Genomic DNA, 19,151 nt, shown 5'->3' with positions numbered 1-19,151 from the left:
ATTCTGGAGCTATGTGTGAACAAGGCCAGAGGACTAAAATATCAAAAGCTAGCTAAGGACTCATTAGCAGATTTTTCTTGTGCTTGCTATACGTCTCAACCGAACAATAGGCAAAGGGTGTACTTATGAACAGACATAAGCAGACACCATATCAATAGCTAACAGCATCACACAACAACCCGATCACACATCAAGATGGATTGATGGAAATGGAAAGATAAAGTATGCTCTTGCAGTAGAACCAAGTGTAATAATGATTATAAGCACAGGTATGTACATTTGAAAAAATAGAAGATTAAGAAAGGGGAACATGCATAAAAAAAACTTTCAAAAAGTAGTAGTAATTTCACCTCTGCAATAGAGAAAGTACAATTAGTTGGCTTTTCCTACTGATGGCTAATTGCCTGGATAAAAAATGAGCAGTAGGTATAATGATGGTGTTATTTTCTTGCGCAAGCACCAAAACTTCGCCGAGAAGATAAAATATATTGGGAGCATTGTACCTTTATTTTCCCTATAATCCTTGCCCTTGCTTCTAGACTATATGATGGCAATGCGAGCTAGCCAGCATCTTCATATTAGTCCGTCCAAAAAGCACATCAAAGTTAACAGTTGGATTGATTGTATTATCTCTGAAATGCCATTATCAAAAATTTAGTTGACGCTAAATAGTAAATAGAAGTGCAGGGCTTGCTTATCACACTTACTTAGGACTCATGGGCCTTATCTAATTCCTCTCCAAAGCAAACCATCTCTCTATGCGAAATAGGCAATAGATATAAGCAAAAAATGCTATATACCAAAGAGTATATGACAATCTAAACTGAAGTGCTGCTCACAAGAAACCGAATATGATAACATGTTATTGCTCACTAATAATATATAAGGTGTTGGAAAGGAGGGGGTCTATTTTATTTATACAGTTTAGTTTAGTGATTTGGTAAAAGATAAGGGCAAGTCCAAACCAGACATGCACGAGAGCCTCAAATACGTCGAGTCACTTTGATTAGATCATAATGAGAAGAAATGAAAAATAGTGGCAAATTCAGCACAAGGGAAAACAAGTTTTGCATCTACACAACAATGAAGCAAGGTAATGAGCTAAATTAGTGGGCCTGGCACATATCTGATTCACTCTACACTTTACGCTTACATAGCATCACAGTAATCTCCACTCATAGGAAACCAAACAAATTGAAGATTAAGATTTGCATATGGTAAATGAAGGAATAAATCCATACGTGCAAGATAAATTCGTCGCATCGTGTTGCAAAACCAGAAAAGTAAAACCAAACCCCCTCTCCCAGAGCCTCTTCCCTATGATATTCTTAGACACCATGGGAATGATGGGGGCAGAAGTTTGGAGCTAGCCTGGAGAGGGAGACCATGGTACATTGAAAAGGAGAGGCTCTTTGTACAGCAAAACAGCTCAGTGCGCTCGGCAGGCAAGGTTGCGGAAGGAAGAGGAGTACAAAATCATGGCATGTGCTCTACTACACAGAAAAATCCAAAAATGCAGGAACAGGCGTGACTGTGTTCAAGAGAGATATAATTCACCTTGGTCTTCTTGATCAAATTCTTCCTCAAAATTCTTCTTATAGTCTCGACAGGTAACTAAAAGTTGAGGAATCAAAATACGATTATAAGAGAACCAAAGAATCAAGTAGTACAAATCGAGAGAAAAAAGATGCGGACGTAGGTGGGCAGTCTAGATTGGAAAGGAGTGGGAAGTGAAGGGGAGGAGGGGAGAAGCAAAGGTGGGAGGAGTGTTATGCCTTCTACCTATCAACGCGTGGCTGCAGAGGGTCGGTCGCCTACGCCCGACGCCCGCATTGCCGTGGCTCTGTCCAGATCGCAGATCGATCGAAGAAACCCGGGTGGCCGCCATCTTCCCAATCCATGAGGCCCCCAAGCCTCTCCTGCCTGGAAGCGCCTGTCGAGCCCTTCCCCTCCATCGGGGTCGCTGCCAGTCTGGTCGATGCCCCACAGGCCGCTGCAAAGAGAGCCAATAGGGTTGTAAATGATGCCAGTGAAGTCTTAGTGCTACCAAGGGCTGCAAGCTAATCGAACACAAGCTTAAACAAGAAAGATACTTGAAGATTTATACCCTGGTGTTCATTATAAACAGAAAAGGTTAGGTGACAAGGCTCAAACCTTCAGGTTACAATTTCATGTTTTCAATTCATTATTAGCATGTATCATAACTACAAGTGCAGTAATCTTTCCTTTGATTTAAGAATGATGGTAGCTGACTATTTGAGACCTTGTAGAGCAATCAAACAAGAACATACTTCCTATTTAAAAAGAAATACACATCCAACAAATAAGATGTCTGAATCTATCACATTACCTAGCCATCTCCAAACCATCATTCTCCTTAGGTTGGGATCCTATCGAACTAACCAAATCAATCAACCTCCATAAGTGGCCACTTCCACAAGCCCAGAAGAGCAAGAAAATATTCCACAATCATGAGATCACCATAATCATTCAATCAGACAACATAAACAAGAGAGAGAGATGGGGATGGGTGTAACGCAACTTACATGTCAGGGTGGAAGACATGGCGTGCACCCGTGGTGGCGAGGAGGAGCTTTAGTAGGAGACCTGAATGACGGTTGCCTAGGGTTCCCCAAGAAAGATCGCCGCAGAAGGTACCCCTCCTTGCCACACCGTCTAGCAGTGAACACCATGGAGGTCACATGTTCCTCGAGATCCCGCTGGCAACGAGCGCCATCTTTTGAACTTAATCAAGGGAAAATGCTGCATCGAGAGAAAAACAGTAAATAATCACATCCCGAAGAAAATTGAATCAAGGAAGAGTGCGCTTGTCACAAATGACTAAAAAGGGCAACCTGGTGCATGTAGCTCCCGCTTGCGCAGGGTCCAGGGAAGGGTCCGACCACTTTGGGTCTATAGTACGCAGCCTTTCCCTACATTTCTGTAAGAGGCTGTTTCCAGGACTTGAACCCATGACCTCATGGTCACAAGGCAGCAGCTTTACCACTGCGCCAAGGCTCCCCTTCTCACAAATGACTAATAAAGAGAAATATATTTCACCTACGGCTTTAACCATCGATCTGGCCATGGCGATGCTGTCCATGGAGAGAAGCACATAGAAAGAGGGATGAGATGATAGGGGCATCGCTATAGCCACCGCAAGATCCTTGATTTCCCCGAGGTCTACTATGCCTTCCCTAGGGAGAAAGAGACCCAGCCAACAACTTGCAGCAAGATTAGCACCTGCAAATAAAAATTGGATGACCCTATAAACCGCCTAGTCAAACCACAAAGGAGAAAAATGGAAAAGAGAAATCAGGGGGGGGGGAGCAGAGCAATGGGGAGGAGAGAGGGCAACACGAGACGTGGGGATGCAGCCCGAATGAGAGGATGGCATCTACGGTTTTTACCTCCTGCTCTTATCCCCTGGCCAGCCAGGGCTTTCAACAAGCTGCTTCCCACAACGCACACAACATCTTCCCCATTGTTGCTCCTTCCCCCCACCTCCGTTCCTCACCTCAACTGCACAGGCTGCAAACCGTCCTCCGCAACATGGAGTGATGCCCAACGAGGAGAGCGGCAGAGGCCGGTATGGAAGGGGAAGAGGAGGGATTCGTGGCAGGGGCGGGGATGGAGGAAGGAAAAGGCGGCGGCGCGATCTTCCCCGCGGCCGGTTGCACCCCATTGCTACCGGAGCGCAGTCCCCGCGGCTCTTCTCTGGCACGGATCCACCGCCCATGTGCGCCTCCTTTGGTGGCGACGCCGAGAGAAAAGTGAAGGAGAGGAGGCGGCGGAGGGGAGAGGGGCTCGTGGGGCGAGGTGCGGAGGAAGCGGGGAGGCGGCTGCAGGATTGGCTCGTGGGATAGGGTTGCTTTTACCCAGATCGCGATTGGCGAGCACGCGATGAAGACTCCGCGTACCAAAAGATGAAGGAAACTCAGGTTGACTCCGTGGCCCCACGTCTATCGAGCCCCACCTGCCATCCTCTCCAGAATCAGGAACAAAAGTGAAAAAAAGTGGACGGCTGACCAGCCGCCAGCAGCCAAAAAACGACTGTAGGAGATCGATCGGGTGGTCAAAACCGACGCGCGCTAGCGATGCCCCCAGATGGACGGGTACTCTAGGAGGCTTTATATGTTAGATTATATCATCTGTACACATTATAGCTAGGTGTTAATGCGAAACTTTCTCAAACATGCGATTGGGGACCATATAGTTCCTAATAAAAAAGAAGCCTCATATAGTTTGTCTATATATAATTCCTAATAAAAAAGGCATATATACAGGTTGGGGACATAGGTGTGTGGTTGCTGAGTTATCTGCATAGTTTTGAACTTCTGATAAGAAAAATCCACCGTCGCCATGCTACTATGTCCTTTTTAAGTGGCCTGGATCCGCTCGTGCTTGGTGCAGCGAGATGCATGGCGCTGCGGGAGTTGTGGCGGACATGGACAGATGAATTCACATGATCTTGAGATTGCATGGGACCCTATGTTGTTCACACATAAGGTGTATGATCTTGACCTCGCTGAACCCTGTCTTGGTAAATTTATCAGTTCCTTACATCTGTCTGTGTAACTTTGAACCCAGTTTAGACATACTCAGTTTCATAGGGCAGACGAGTAAGGAAAAGCAATTGATGTTGTTAAGAAGCATTGGGGAAAGTCTGTATCTTGGAATCGCTTATGTCTGTTGTTTCAATTGCTTGTATGATAAAATTTATTGCGTGAAGAATTTGCTTTTGCAGTTTGCCTGGTTTAATACTCTATTCATTTACTTTGCAGCTCATAACACTTCTGTTGAAACTACTTGTGAGCGGATGTTTACGCCATTAATGTCGATCATTATATTGGAGGATTTAAAGTAGGTAATATACTATCATGTTTAAATAAATTATCATCTTATTTGTTGAAAGAACCTGCATGTTGTGACACCTGTTGCACCAATTGACATTGTTGACAACATAAAAAAAGAAGCTTGAACTAATATTAAGTTTTGCAATTGAGAAGAGGAGCGTGAGGGAATATGACGTGACATGTGAGTATCTTCTCTCTATGTACATCATTGGTAATATCTATTCTCTCACTATTTGTCATACAGTTCCACCAAATGTCACAAGTACCTAATACAAACCAAGGGCTTCCTTTAATAACTATAAGTTTTAGATCACCAAGAAACAAATTCTACACTAATGTTGGTAAGCATCAGATTCACATGTCACGGCCAAAAAGAGCAAGCACATAGTATTGTAAGAATGGACCATAAAACTAAGCGATGTAGCAGAGGAAGGTGGCAAACCTTAATCACAGCATGACATCCGCTAGCTACTGGTGGATTGAACAATACCTGGAAGAAGAACATAGAAATACACATGTCAAAAAGAGGCCAAGACATGGACTGGATCGAATGCATATCCTACCGGAAAAGAAACAATAGTTGGAGGTTTGCCATCATGGAAGGAGGTGGATAACAACTTTTTGTCAGATTTTATTGGCCACCACACAAATAAATAGAAATCGTAACATCCCCATGATTGATAACAGGAAATAATAATTTCAAATCTCAGAGAGAGTGGCACACACAGAGAGTGAGAGAGAGAGAGGGAGACTTAGACACCATTCATGGCAGTAAAAATGAGTGCAGGCCGCAGAACTGATCATATGGGAAGAATACCCTTCGAAATTATATCCCAAAAGCTAGCCGCAGCCAATACAACTATCAGATATTAGAAAATGGTATTATAGATGTGGTAATGCCTAAAGTGGCTGAACAAATCATGCTCATATGCACATCACAACACAGACACACACCCACGCACGCAATCACAACACAGACACGCACACACGCATGCGCACGCGCACACACCATAAACATGCTCATATGCACATCACAACACAGACACGCACACACAGCAGCAACAAATAGGCGTGTGGCGCATCGCACGGGGAAGACAAAGACACAACCAATAGAGCGAGGAGCAGGTAGCCACCCTTGCCATCGAGCCGTTCACACAAAAAGGGATCAAAGAGTAGGACGTTTCCTATTCTCAAACCTGCCCATCATAGGGAGTAATTATCAAACAGAGAAACAAAAGGAAAAGAAAAGCAAGAAGTTCCCTTCTTCCACCCGTTTTTTATTTTCTTTCGCTTATATACATCAGACCAACACACAAGCACTTTAACTATTATAAACATAATTCCCAATTCAAGAACACGGTTGAATATTAGAGCACCACATACTACTCTTCGTAAAGTAAAACCGGGCATGCCAAGTCATGATTGTGCTATTAGTCAGTAGGTACATTACAAAGCGTGTTCATGCTAAGAACATCTGCTATTAGATTCTTATAACCACACTTCATGTTTCTATTTTCTAAATTAAAATAAGTGATCTCACTACAGTAAAAAACAAACACATATATAGCTGACATAATTACCTCGTGAAGCTATTAGCAGAATATTATGCTATCCTAATCATATTGCCAAATCACAATTGACCGATTCTAGTCTAGGCTTTAAATTTGAAAAGGGAGAACAACTCACCATGGTCTTTGATTTCTTCTTGGACCCATGTTTCCTATCACCAGTCCCCTCCCCGCCGCCTGAATCCTCATTGATCTATGCAAATTTTCAAACGAAAGCATCCAAATAACCAATATGTATATTCAAAATAGAAAAATCAAATTAATAAAAGCTATCTAATTGATGGAAGAATCTTCATTTTATAATGGAATTAACTCTATCAGGCAAACTGTGATGTTTTGGCATCCACGATCAAAACATCAATATAAAATTCAAATATTTAGACATGACAATGAGTCATGATGTCAAAAAAACCAGATTTTTTCTCATTTATGTGGGACAAAATACATAGTTGATATGCTTAATAATAAGTTAACAAAGATGACACCCAATGACTCAAACACTAAAGCTTTGGCTTCACCATAACAAATTAATCTTTGCCATGTACAGTCTAGCCCTCAATACCTGGCATCTCATTTTACAATTGAACTCTCTTTTCCCTTGGCAAGCAACAGTAATGTAGTAGTAGCACTTCTTTCTCATGTACTCATGTTGGACAGAACAAATATTAGATACTGAAAACTCATGTTACACATGAAGCCAAATAAGCATTTTTGCATAAACCAAAAGGATAAACTCACCCTGGGGTAGACTGCAATCATCTAATAATCACATCAATCGTGTATAATCTATTCAAACAGATTTGTCGGTCAAATTATGACAATTAGCGTCCACCATGTAGCTTTATTAAGGGTGTTGTTCGATGCCGGGCTGCAAAGCATAAACACGCGTTACTGCATTTAAATCTATGCTGCTGAAAAAATAAGTAAGTGGTAAGAATTATGAAAATATATAACACACTTTGCCATGGATTGCAAAAACTAAAAAAGAAAAGGATGCCCAGTATGGACTCTTCTATATGTGCACCTTTTATTTCCTACATGAAGAAGAATAAGAGATGAACCACTAACCTAGCAAGCAGTCAAGCAAACCTGATGGTACTGGTCTCTTGCGATCGAGGCCAATGCGCTTGACTTGGTGCTGCGTGGTACTGCCTTCATGTTGCAAGGCTTTCTTACTCTTGTTGTCCTCTCCCTTGAATGAAATGAACAACAGGTACATACACCATAGAGAAAATGTAAGGAACTGAACATATGACATATCCTTCATCAATTCTTAAATAAAAAACTAAAGTTCAGGTTTTCTCAATGGCTCATAGCCTTCTCTTCAATCCTTGCTTCTCACAAAGAGTTTTCCTCTCCCTCCGATGCAATGAACAACAAGTGCATACACCATAGAGAGAATGTTAGCAACTGAACATATGACATGTCCTTCATCAATTCTTAAAAAAAACTGAAAATGAAGCTCTTCCCATTGGATCATAGCCTTCTCTTCAATCATTGCTTCTCACAAAGTGTTTTCAGATTCACAAATAACCAAGGAGGCAACCAACAACATATAGTAGCACATAGCAACAACACAAGTAGAGTTAGGCCAAGCAGCAGCCAAGCCTGGCAGCAGCAGAACCCACATCAAACACATCTACCAGCATAAAATCAAAAGAGAGAGAGAGGAGGGGGGAGGAAGGAGCTCACCTGCCTGAAGAGACAAGAAGGGCTTAAGGAGGAGGGTAGTGGATGACGGGTGGCTGGGCGGGCTCATATTTAAGCAGTTTTCATTGCTGGCCACAAAAGCTTCATCTAGAGACTGAAATCATAAAAGTTGTGTGCATAAAGACGAAGATAAAATCACTCTAAGCAAGATGAGAACGACAAATTGAAAAGCTCATTGTACCTATTAAACTAAGGACATGAATGGCCTTTATTGAACTAACATACTGTACCTAAGAGACTGAGAATCAGGGACACACTTTATTAAACTAAATAATTGATAAAATTGGGCATTTAGAATTCCTCCTAGATATTTTGAGCAGCAGAGGTCAGATATGTTTCGAGCCCAGTAAAAATATGCATGCTTTCACATGTTTCAGACATATTTAATCTCTTCTATGTGTATGCATACACAGAAACAAGAATGTCTAAAAATATAGGCGTGCATGGAAACACAAGGACTAGATTCTTGCCTGAATGTCTAAATGAACACACAAGAATGTTGCGCTGGTCAAATCACCCACCTCGTGTCATTGCTGCCGGCAGCGTTGATGTACATGTACTCCACGACTGTGCTGCTGCCTCTGGTAATCAGCACAAGAACCCGTCACAGTGGATTCTCACAGGAGCTATTGGCATCAAATTAGGAATCATTGTATATAGTTTTTCAAACTATAAGCTTATAAAAAAGCAAATACATCAAGACCAACAAAACAGCCAATGGTTGCAACCATAGCCTAAGTTAGAGAAAGAACAACCTAGCCAGAGTATACCTGCAAGCCAATAGAAGCCATGATGAACAAGGGCTTACCACCCCATCTCCCCTGCAGCTCCACCCCAGTGCGATGGGAGCGCTGCCCCCGCTGCTTCTTGCCCCGGTCACCGGCGCTGCCCCCGCTGCTTCTTGCCCCGGTCACCGGCCACGCTGCTCCTTCGCCCCACCACCGGCCTCACCACCGGCCTCACCACCGGCCTCCCCTGCTCCTCCACCCCCACCGTCAAGACCCAGCTGCGATGCTACTCCTCAATTTTCCCGCGCCACCCCTCTTCTCCTGCGGATGTGACCCTTCTCTTCAAGGAGAAGCCGGCATGCGGGAGGATCCGGCAGGATCCGGTAGAAGGAGATGAGGAGAGGCGGCGCTGGGCAGAGGAGAAGGAGGAGAAGGGGCGCGGCGGCGGCGGTCGTGAGCAAGAGAGGAGGAGAGACGAGGCATGGGGTCTGGAGATCGAGGATGGGAGGGGATTGGCAGCTAGGTTTTCACCTGATTCCACCGCGCACAGAACATACGGGACCCTGAGGTTTCTTCTCAATGTAGCTGTAAAACGGGCCCGTGAGGAAAGGAGCCCCACACGTCATTCACTCAAGCATGAAAGATCAATGTCCAAAAAAACTAACCGCGGGATTTTTGACAGCACTGTAAAATCGGGCCAGCGAGGCAGATCGTGCGGCCAGAACGCATGCGCGCTGCGAATGCCCCTGGAATGGCGGGTACTCTAGCAGCTTTTATATGTTAGATTGTTTATGTTGCTATGAGGAACTTCCGGAGCCTTGAGTTTTGTCAAGGGAAATTGTCATGGGATCCAGGCATCTGGGCCCTTCTCTATTTCTTTGGATTTTTCACTCGAGCTAAAGTAACAGGAAAGAGGAATGTTGCAGCTCCAACTTACTACCACAACCACTGCCTCGACCATGCTTTCTACTCTGGCAGTGTCTGTGTTGACCAACCGTACTACCTCGACGCTTTCTGTGACCAAGTAAACATCAGCGACAACTACTTCCTTGAGCAAGTAGGCGTTGCTCCCTCAACCTCACTAAGTTCCGCCTCCACTACGGCACCCACTACGACCTCGACGAAGTCTTGAAGCATCAAGTACCATGGGATCCAGGAGGTTCGACATGGCATTGGCTTGAGGTCAAGCCGAATTTCAAGGAAGGGGGAATGTTAGCGACCAACCGTACACTCTTCACGGGCTGGGTCATTGGTTGCGCCTATTGGGCCTGGGCTGATGGGAAGCAACAGAAGGCGGCAACTACATACACAAGCGAACGGGCTACAAACGACTCGGCTTGGATCAGGACGGCTTCGGCCTCCTTTGCTTCTGTCTTCCTCTTCCTCTGTTCATGCTCTCTCCTCCTTTGTAATGGCTAGAGCTTGATGAATCCTTGGCTTGTAATCTGAATTGACGAAGAATAGATCCTAGTGAGAAGAGTGTTTGCTAACAGACATGTCGAGGGTAATGAGCGCTGCCGCGGTCGGCGGTCATTTAGACTAGGTTAGAATAGCCTAGTCCGTCATGATTTAGTTGAAATGTCAAAGTTGTAGAGGTTTTTTTCCGGCTTAGATGAAAATCATCCGATTTGCATGTAAATCGTTTTATTTGTTTAAACTTGGGTTGAAATGTATGCAGGTATCAATGGTATGGCGGATGAGTATCATTGTCCACGGACGCATCCTCGGATAGATATCGTGTCCGTTTTAGAGGTTAACATTGGATTTGGAGATGCCGTGAGACCAAACGAGGAACGAAACTACTACACGGACGACACTGACCGGCCGAACTCCGCACGATACTGACCGTCCAATATCGTCGTGTGTGTAGCATCGCTGAGGGAGGAAAGTGGGGTTTTATTAGAGCTCTCTACCGGAGGTGGATTGCTCGCGATGCAGGCAGAACAAGAACTACAACCACAGAGCACCCACACTCTCTAAGTTCGTCTCCGGATGTTCGTCAATTACTTATTGGCGCCTTTGATTATCTCCTCAGAGAGCCTCCCGAGCGCAGAGTAGGAGGACCCGCCCTCCTCGACGGCCTTCCGGCACGCGGCCTTCATTTCCGCGGCCTTCTCCCTCGCCCTCTTCCCCTCCTCGGAGTCGCGCCCCATGAGCGCCTTCACGGCCCGCTCAAGCTCCGACGCGGCGACGAAGTTGTTCCTCTTCCGGTCCACCTCCATGGCCACGGCCACGCCCATGTAGGCCACCAGCGTGAACGCGTTCAGGTGCTGCTCCGCGTACAGCGGCCAGGGCACCATGGGCACGCCGAACCACAGGCTCTCCAGGGTCGAGTTCCACCCGCCGTGCGTCACGAAGCCCCCCACGGCGGCGTGCGCCAGGATCTCCTTCTGCGGAGCCTTCGTCGGCCACACCAGGCCCTTCTCCTTCGTCCTCTCCACGAACCCCTCCGGGAGCAGCTCCCCGAGGTTCGCGTCCGAGGGTTCTCGCACGCCGGCTGCTGGCGGGCCACGCAGAACCCACAGGAAGCGGTGCCCGCTGCGCTCCAGCCCGTGGGCCATCTCGTGCGCCTGAGGCGCCGTGAAGAACCCCATACTGCCGAAACAGAGGAGCACCACGGACGCCGGAGGCTGCGCGTCCAGCCACCGCACGCATTCGTGCGGCTGCTCCACTGGAGGGGTCACGGAGAGCACGGGGCCTACTGGATAGACCGTCGGGGCAGGAAATCCGGGCGCGCACCGGCCGTCGCCGATGGCTGCAAGGACGCTCTGCTCCAGCTCGGTGACCGTGTTGATGATGACGCCCTTGGCCTCCGTGAAACGCTTGCCGTGGTACATGAACCACGTGTAGTTGGGGTTCTTCTTGTCCATCACCGGAACCGGGAGGGACGACGGCGGCACCGGCGGCAGGCCAGGCACGTCCACCATGCCCTCCATCTCCTCGAACTCGACCGCCACCTCCTCGTGGAGCGCCGGCAAGCGCAGGAGGAGCGCGCAGAAGGCGGCGTCGGCGGTGATGTACACGTAGGCGGGGACGGCGAGCTCCCGGGACACGTCGAGCATCGTCGTGCAGAAGAAGTCGAGGACAAGCGCGGCCACGGGGCACGCCAGGCCGGAGATGGCCGCCTTCACGTGGGCCGTGTGGAGCTGCACGAACCGGGAGACGAACTCCTCGATGCCCAGGCAGTCCGTCGGGGGCTCGACGGCGGGGAGGTGGTGGAAGCGGATGTCGAGGCCGGACGCCTCCTCCCTCTGTATGTGGGTGGCGACCTCGGACCTGTGGTTCTCCCCCGGCGCCTGCATGACGAGCACCGTGAGCGACAGCGCGCCGCCGCTGCGGGCGAGCAGCCGCTTGCCGGCGTCGAGCATGGACATGAGGTGGCCGGCGGCCCAGACGGGCAGCAGCACGACGGTCGGGGTCGCCATCTGGTTGGTGCACGATCGGCTGGGAGTCTCGGATGGATGATGCCCGTGGTCGAGGAAGCTTTTGAGCGAGTGACACGGCGGGTCTTGTTTTCGACCACGGGCTGGGCGTGTCGGCAACAGCCAACGCTGCTCGAGAATTATTAGCTGCGTACAAAAAGGGAAACGAAATTGATGCAATCGTCTGGCGGTTGGTGGCTCTTTAGAGCATCTCCAACGACGGCGTCAAACGACGCCGCGTGGTGAACTGGTTTTTTAGCACGGGCGAGATGTTTCCGCGCGCTTCAACAAAGATGAAAAAGTAGCGTGCGGGAGAAAGCAGGCGGCTGCGTGTTAGATTTGACGCACCGCTTTCGGTGCGCTTATAAATTGCGACGCTCGCCACGCGGCCACCCATCGCCCTCGACATTGTCACGCGCGCTCTGCCGCTTCCTCTCCCGCTTCGTCGCTGCTTCCCCACCCCGCCACCGACGTGCCCCCACCGCGCCACCATGTCGCCGCGCCGCTGGGATCCTCGGGCTACCGCGGCGTCTACGAGCTACCCGGAGGACGTCGCCATCGAGAACGCTTCTGGGCGGAGAGGACGGTGATGAGGATATAGACCTAGGGTAGGGTCACAGGTCTGACCAACATACCCTACCCAAGGTCACTATCCTAGAAGCAAAGAAGCTCAAGAGACAACAGGGAGAACCCAACGAAGACGTCGAGTGCAATCCACTCGACCAATCCTCCCACTCAGGTATCCCACCTTTCCGAATACCACTCGACCATACAAGAAACCACTCGACCTATGAAGACCATGAGTCACACGGAACTGGAACGGTCAAGCATTCACTCCGGAGTCTTCATGTACATTAATGACACTTAAAGCTGGTGTTATCTGTAACGTCCCTCCTTTATGTACATTGAACCCTCTGTAACGGGGGACGACTGGGGTCCTGGCGCACTCTATATAAGCCACTCCCCTCCTCTGACACAAGGGTTCGCACCCCCTGTAACACACACACACACACACACACACACATATACTGAAATCCAGTCGACCGCCTCCCGGCACCGAGACATAGGGCTTTTACCTCCTCCGAGAGGGGTCTGAACTCGTAAACACTTGCATACAACCTCACCGTAGCTAGGGCCTTGCCTCCTCCTACGTACCCTCTACTCTTACTGTCAGTCTTAGTACCACGACAGTTGGCGCCCACCGTGGGGCAAAGCGTCTTAGCGACTTCCAGCGAGGTTGCATTTTCTTCAGTCTTCATCAACATGGTTTCCAACGGCAGTTTGATCATGGGCCACGAGTTCCGACTCGGGACGCTCATTTTCGTCGCCGACGATTCGGCCTGGCTCCAGGAGGCTCCCCTTGACGTCGAGGCGCTGCCGATCCATTGTTCGTCGCACTTCCGCGCGAGTGCCCGTGGCGTCCTCCTTCGGCAGCCGTCGACTCCGTACCAGTCGATGCATGTGTCGACCTCTCGCTCCGCTGGACGCCGCCGCAAGCGGTCGGGCCGTTCACGGCTTCAGTGGTGGGTGAAACACGCAGTGGCTCGACAGGCGTTCACCCCCCGGGTCGCGGTGATCAAGCCCGACGTATATCACTGCGGTCCAGTCGACCCGTCGACTGACTTCGCAGACACACTTTCCGAGAGCGGGAGTTGTGACCCCGCGGCAGAAGTCCTCATTGTCGACTCTCATCGCGGCCCGCCTGGTTTTCGCCGCAAAGGCGGGAACAGGGACGGCGACGATACGTCGCTCGACCATGAGGAGTACCAGCCCCAACCTCTCAGTTCACAGCAGAGGGAATAGCTGCGTCGCTGCAACGAGGAGGCTCTCTATACCCCCATTATGGGGGAAACCACCGAGGCTCGGGCTTTGGAGGATGTGCGCCTGGCCACGCTGGCCGAGCACACCCGTTGGAGAACCTCCAACATTCTCTCGACGAGCGTGCCCATCGACTGATCCCTGGATCCAGTCGACACACACGACAGTTGTTTCCATCGGAAACTGAGGTATTCCGCACCTATTCAAAATCTTGGAGCTGCTGCACGTATCGCGGAGTCCATTCATCCATCTCGCTCGGAGGCTGGGAGAGGCCTGGAATAGATCAGAGCGCTGCTCCGGGCGGCAGGAGATCAGAACTCCGTAGTGTACCAGTCGTGGAACAGGATTCACAGTCGATCGGTAAGGACAGAAACCGTTCAGTCAACACACAGTCCTAGATCACTGTTGAGGCAAAGATATCATGAGCATCGTCAGGATCGGCGTTTGGGAAGGGTCCATGGAGATGATGACCGTGAGTTCGCCCGTGACAATTACCGTCGAGTGCCTTCGCCCCTCCCGAGGGGCAGGTCGTACGTGCCCCGGCGGTATGACGACAGGCGTCCGTTCGGTAACGACCACAGAGTTCCAGTCGACCCAAGGGAGCCTAGGTTCGATGCGAGGTCAGTCCTTGTGCAGGGTTTGGTCGACTGAAACAAAGCATACAGAGAAGGGTTCGACAGAGACAGGCCCAACGGCAGCAGGGTCCACGTGTGTGGCCTCGAGTGCTTCGGAAGAGCCATCAGGGCCGCCGAGATCCCCCACAACTTCAGATTGGCGACTGGTGTTAGCAAGTTCACGGGAGAGTCGAAGCCTGACACTTGGCTTGAAGATTAGTAAGTGGCTGTGCACATCGGCGGCGGCAGCGATGAGGTGTCCATGAAGCACCTCCCTCTGATGCTTGAAGTTTCTGCCAGAGCTTAGCTCAATCAGTTGGCCCCTAGGAGAATTTTGAGTTGGGATGAGTTGGCCCGAGTGCTTACCAGAACATTCGAGGGCACCTTCAAGAGACCAGCCGGTCTACCAGAGTTGCAGCATTGTGTGCAAAAACTGAATGAAACCTTGAGAGACTATATCTAGAGATGTATCACTTTGCACCAGATAGTGGAGAATGTGTCAGATCACCAAGCAGTTTGTGCCTTCAAGGAAGGCGTTCGCTACAGAGATCTCAATCTGAAGTTCGGTCGGACAGGAGATATGACTCTGACTCGGATGATGGAGATTGCTACCAAGTATGCTAACGGTGAAGAGGAAGGCCGACTCCGGAGTGGTAAGCACAAAACAGTCGCCCACGACACCGGAGGAGGAAATTCCAGTCGGAAGCAGAAGCAAAAGGCCGAGGCAGCAGGGCTTGCCGAGGCAGCAGTGTTGAATCAAGGGAAGTTCAAAGGGAAGCCCAAAGGGCCCTGGGATCCCAAGAAAGTGAAAGATCAAGATGGAAATGACGTGATGGATTTGCCGTGTCATATTCACACCAAGAAAGATGAAGAGGGGAATCTGGTCCTCCCCAAGCATACCACTCGACAATGTCGACTCCTGATCCAGAGCTTCCAGAAGAAGGGTCAGCCTAGTGAAAAGGATAAAGACTCTGAAAAGGAGGAAGACAAGGAAGAAGAGGAGGATGGATATCCCCATGTTAATGCCACCCTGGTGATTTTTGCTGATGTCGAGAGCAAAAGTCGACTGAAAGTCATTAACCGGGAAGTGAACATGGTCGCTCCGACGACGCCTAAGTATCTGAAGTGGTCAAAGACTCCTATCACATTCGACCAGTCGGACCACCCACCGCGAGTAGCTACCCCTGGGCGGCAGGCGCTGGTGGTCGACCCAGTTGTCAGAGGCACCCGATTGGCCAAAGTTCTGATGGATGGCAGCAGTGGCCTCAATATTTTTTATGCCGAATCTCTTAAGGGAATGGGCATTTCGATGTCCAAACTAAGCGAGAGTAACATGAGATTCCACAGAGTCATCCCTGGAAAGAAAGCCGATTCACTCGGCCAGATAACCCTTGATGTGGTTTTTGGCGATGAGAAGAATTACCGCAAAGAGAAGTTGATGTTTGAGGTTGTGGATTTCGAGAGTGCTTATCATGCCATTCTGGGTAGACCAGCCTATGCCAGTTTCATGGCTCGACCATGTTATGTGTACCTCAAAATGAAGATGCCTGGCCCCAAAGGCGTGATAACAGTCTACGGCAACCGGAAGAAAGTAGAAGATTGTCTTCAAGATGGTGCAAAAATAGCAGATGAGCAGATGGCAGCCGTGGAGTTCCAAGAGTATAAGAAGACGGCAGATCTGAGTGATTGCTGTGTGCTAAGAGGCCCACCTCACAGTCCGCGTTCCAGTCGACCGGGGAGACCAAGCCGGTTCACATCCACCCGACCGATCCCAATGCTGCTCCGACCCATATTTCAACGATGCTCGACAGCAAATAGGAAGTCGCGCTCATCCAGTTCCTCCGTGAGAACTGGGACATCTTCGCATGGAAGCCATCTGACATGTCGGGTGTGCCCAGGGAACTGGCTGAGCACCGTTTGCGAGTTGACTCAGAAGCAAAACCGGTCAAAGAGCATCTCCGTTGGTCCGCCACGGAGAAGAGGAAAGCCATTGGCGAGGAAGTGGCTTGACTTCTGGCCACTGAGTTCATTCGCGAGATCTACCACTCCGAGTGGCTCGCCAATGTTGTCATGGTTCCCAAGAAAGACAAATCACTTCAAATGTGCATTGACTTCAAGCACATCAATCGGGCCTACCCGAAAGATCATTTTCCGCTGCCCCGGATCGACCAGATAGTCGACTCAACTGCGGGGTGCGAACGACTGTCCTTCCTGGACGCCTATTCTGGGTACCATCAGATCCGACTGTTTGGACGCGATGAGAACAAGACTGCTTTCATCACCCCGTTCGGGTGCTTTTGTTATGTCACCGTGCCCTTTGGCCTCAAGAATGCTGGTGCCACGTTCATGCGCATTATCCAGAAGTGCCTGCTCACTCAGATCAGTCGGAATGTGGAAGCATACATGGACGACATAGTGGTTAAGTCATGCAAAGGTTCTGACCTACTGACTGACCTCGCAGAAACCTTTGCCAACCTGAGGAGATATGATATCAAGCTCAACCCATCAAAATGCACATTCGGAGTCCCAGGCGGAAAATTACTCGGTTTTCTCATTTCCAAACGAGGAATCGACGCAAATCCAGAGAAGATTGGCACAATCCTCCAAATGAAGCGTCCAGTGCGAGTGCATGATGTTCAGAAGCTTACTGGTTGTTTGGCCGCATTGAGTTGATTCATCTCACGCCTCGGTGAAAAGGCATTGCCTCTTTACCGACTGATGAAGAAATCTGACAAGTTCGAGTGGAGTGACGAAGCCGAAGCAGCATTTGAAGAGCTCAAAGCCCTGCTTTCCACCCAGCCGGTGCTTGCTGCCCCAGTCAGCAAAGAGCCTCTTTTACTTTACATCACAGCCACAGGACAAATTGTTAGCACAGTGCTCACAGTCGAGCGGGAAGAGGAAGGCAAAGCCTTCAAAGTTCACTGCCCAGTCTATTACATTTCAGAAGTTTTGACCCCATCCAAGCAGAGATACCCTCACTATCAGAAGCTTGTTTATGGGATTTACTTAACCATGAAAAAGGTTGCACATTACTTCTCTGATCATTCAGTTTCAGTCATCAGCGATGCTCCATTATCAAAGATTCTGAATAACAGAGATGCAACTGGTCGAGTGGCAAAGTGGGCGATTGAACTTCTTCCATTGGATATCAAGTTTGAGGCAAAGAAGGCCATCAAGTCTCAAGCAATTGCAAATTTCCTCGCAGAATGGACAGAACAATAGCAGCCGACTCAAATCCAGTCGGAACATTGGACCATGTTCTTTGATGGGTCCAAGATGTTGAATGGCTCTGGCGCAGGAGTGGTCTTAGTATCCCCACGAGGAGACAAGCTTAGTTATGTCCTCTAGATTCACTTCGATTCTTCCAACAATGAAGCGGAGTATGAGGCACTCAAGCATGATGCGTGACCTCAAGCATTCATTGTTGGAAGAATCAAACCATTGACCCGAGTCGAATGGACAAGCAGAAACGGCGAATAGTTTGATTCTCCAAGGATTAAAACCTCGCCTGATGCGTGACCTCAAGCATGCTGCTGGCACCTGGGTAACCGAGTTGCCTTCCGTCTTATGGGGGCTGAGAACAATGCCGAATTGGTCGACTGGCCGGACTCCTTTCTTCTTGGTGTATGGTGCAGAGGATGTACTCCCGAGTGATTTGCTGCACAATGCCCCCAGAGTGGAACTATTCATAGAATTCAAAGCAGAACAAGCACGAGAAGACGTCGTTGATCTCCTGGAGGAAGAATGTGAGATGGCTTTGATCCGGTCGACCATCTACCAGCAAGATCTGCGTCGACTCCATGCCCGAAACGTCAGAGGACGAGCATTCCAAGAATGAGACCTAGTTCTCCGAGTGGATCAGAAACAACCTCACAAGCTTGCTCCGGCCTGGGAAGGCCCCTTCATCATCACCAAGGTGCTTCACAATGGAGCCTACCACATCTACAACGTAGCCAAGAAGATAGACGAGCCACGAGCATGGAACGCATAGCTGCTCCGTCACTTCTAAACATAGATCACTCGACTTGATGAGTTGTAATAAAAGTATTTCAGTTTACAAAGACAAGTTTTTTTCAGTATCATAATGATCAGTTTCCCATAAGCATCTGTGTCTAAAAATCCCCCAGTGGGTGGCTTAGCTACGAATCCGATTCGCCTAAGTTAAAAACACTCCGAGTGGAGAGCAATCCTCCCACTCGGGGGCTTAGCTGCGAGCCCGTAATCGCCTAAGTTCAAAAACACTCCGAGTGGAGAACAATCCTCCCACTCGTGGGCTTAGCTGCGACCCCGTAATCGCCTAAGTTAAAAAACACTCCGAGTGGAGAGCAATCCTCCCATTCAGGGGCTTAGTTGCGACCCCGTAATCACCTAAGTTAAAAAACACTCCGAGTGGAGAGCAATCCTCCCACTCGGGGGCTTAGCTGCGACCCCGTAA

General features: G+C 49.1%; 1 protein-coding gene and 1 long non-coding RNA gene across 2 annotated transcripts; both read right to left on the bottom strand.

Moving 5' to 3' along the window:
- Nucleotides 1-605: 605 nt before the first annotated feature.
- On the bottom strand, nt 606-1,617 carry LOC119307130. The gene is made up of 3 exons (XR_005149167.1): nt 1,558-1,617; nt 708-756; nt 606-632 (listed from the first exon to the last, which is right to left on the bottom strand). It is a non-coding gene; the product is annotated as an uncharacterized LOC119307130 (long non-coding RNA).
- A 9,121-nt stretch (nt 1,618-10,738) lies between these two features.
- LOC119342270 (anthocyanidin 3-O-glucosyltransferase 2-like) lies at nt 10,739-12,506 on the bottom strand. The gene has a single exon (XM_037614087.1). The coding sequence runs from the start codon at nt 12,285-12,287 to the stop codon at nt 10,866-10,868; it is 1,422 nt and encodes a 473-aa protein (XP_037469984.1). The 5' UTR covers nt 12,288-12,506; the 3' UTR covers nt 10,739-10,865.
- Nucleotides 12,507-19,151: the final 6,645 nt, after the last annotated feature.

This window comes from Triticum dicoccoides, chromosome 1B (genome assembly GCF_002162155.2).
Source record: "Triticum dicoccoides isolate Atlit2015 ecotype Zavitan chromosome 1B, WEW_v2.0, whole genome shotgun sequence".
Classification (NCBI taxonomy): domain Eukaryota; kingdom Viridiplantae; phylum Streptophyta; class Magnoliopsida; order Poales; family Poaceae; genus Triticum; species Triticum dicoccoides.
This window is presented reverse-complemented; position numbering and strand designations above follow the sequence as displayed.

Excerpts from the sequence above, each read along its gene's own strand:
- LOC119342270 (XM_037614087.1), bottom strand. The coding sequence starts at position 12,287 with ATGGCGACCCCGACCGTCGTGCTGCTGCCCGTCTGGGCCGCCGGCCAC.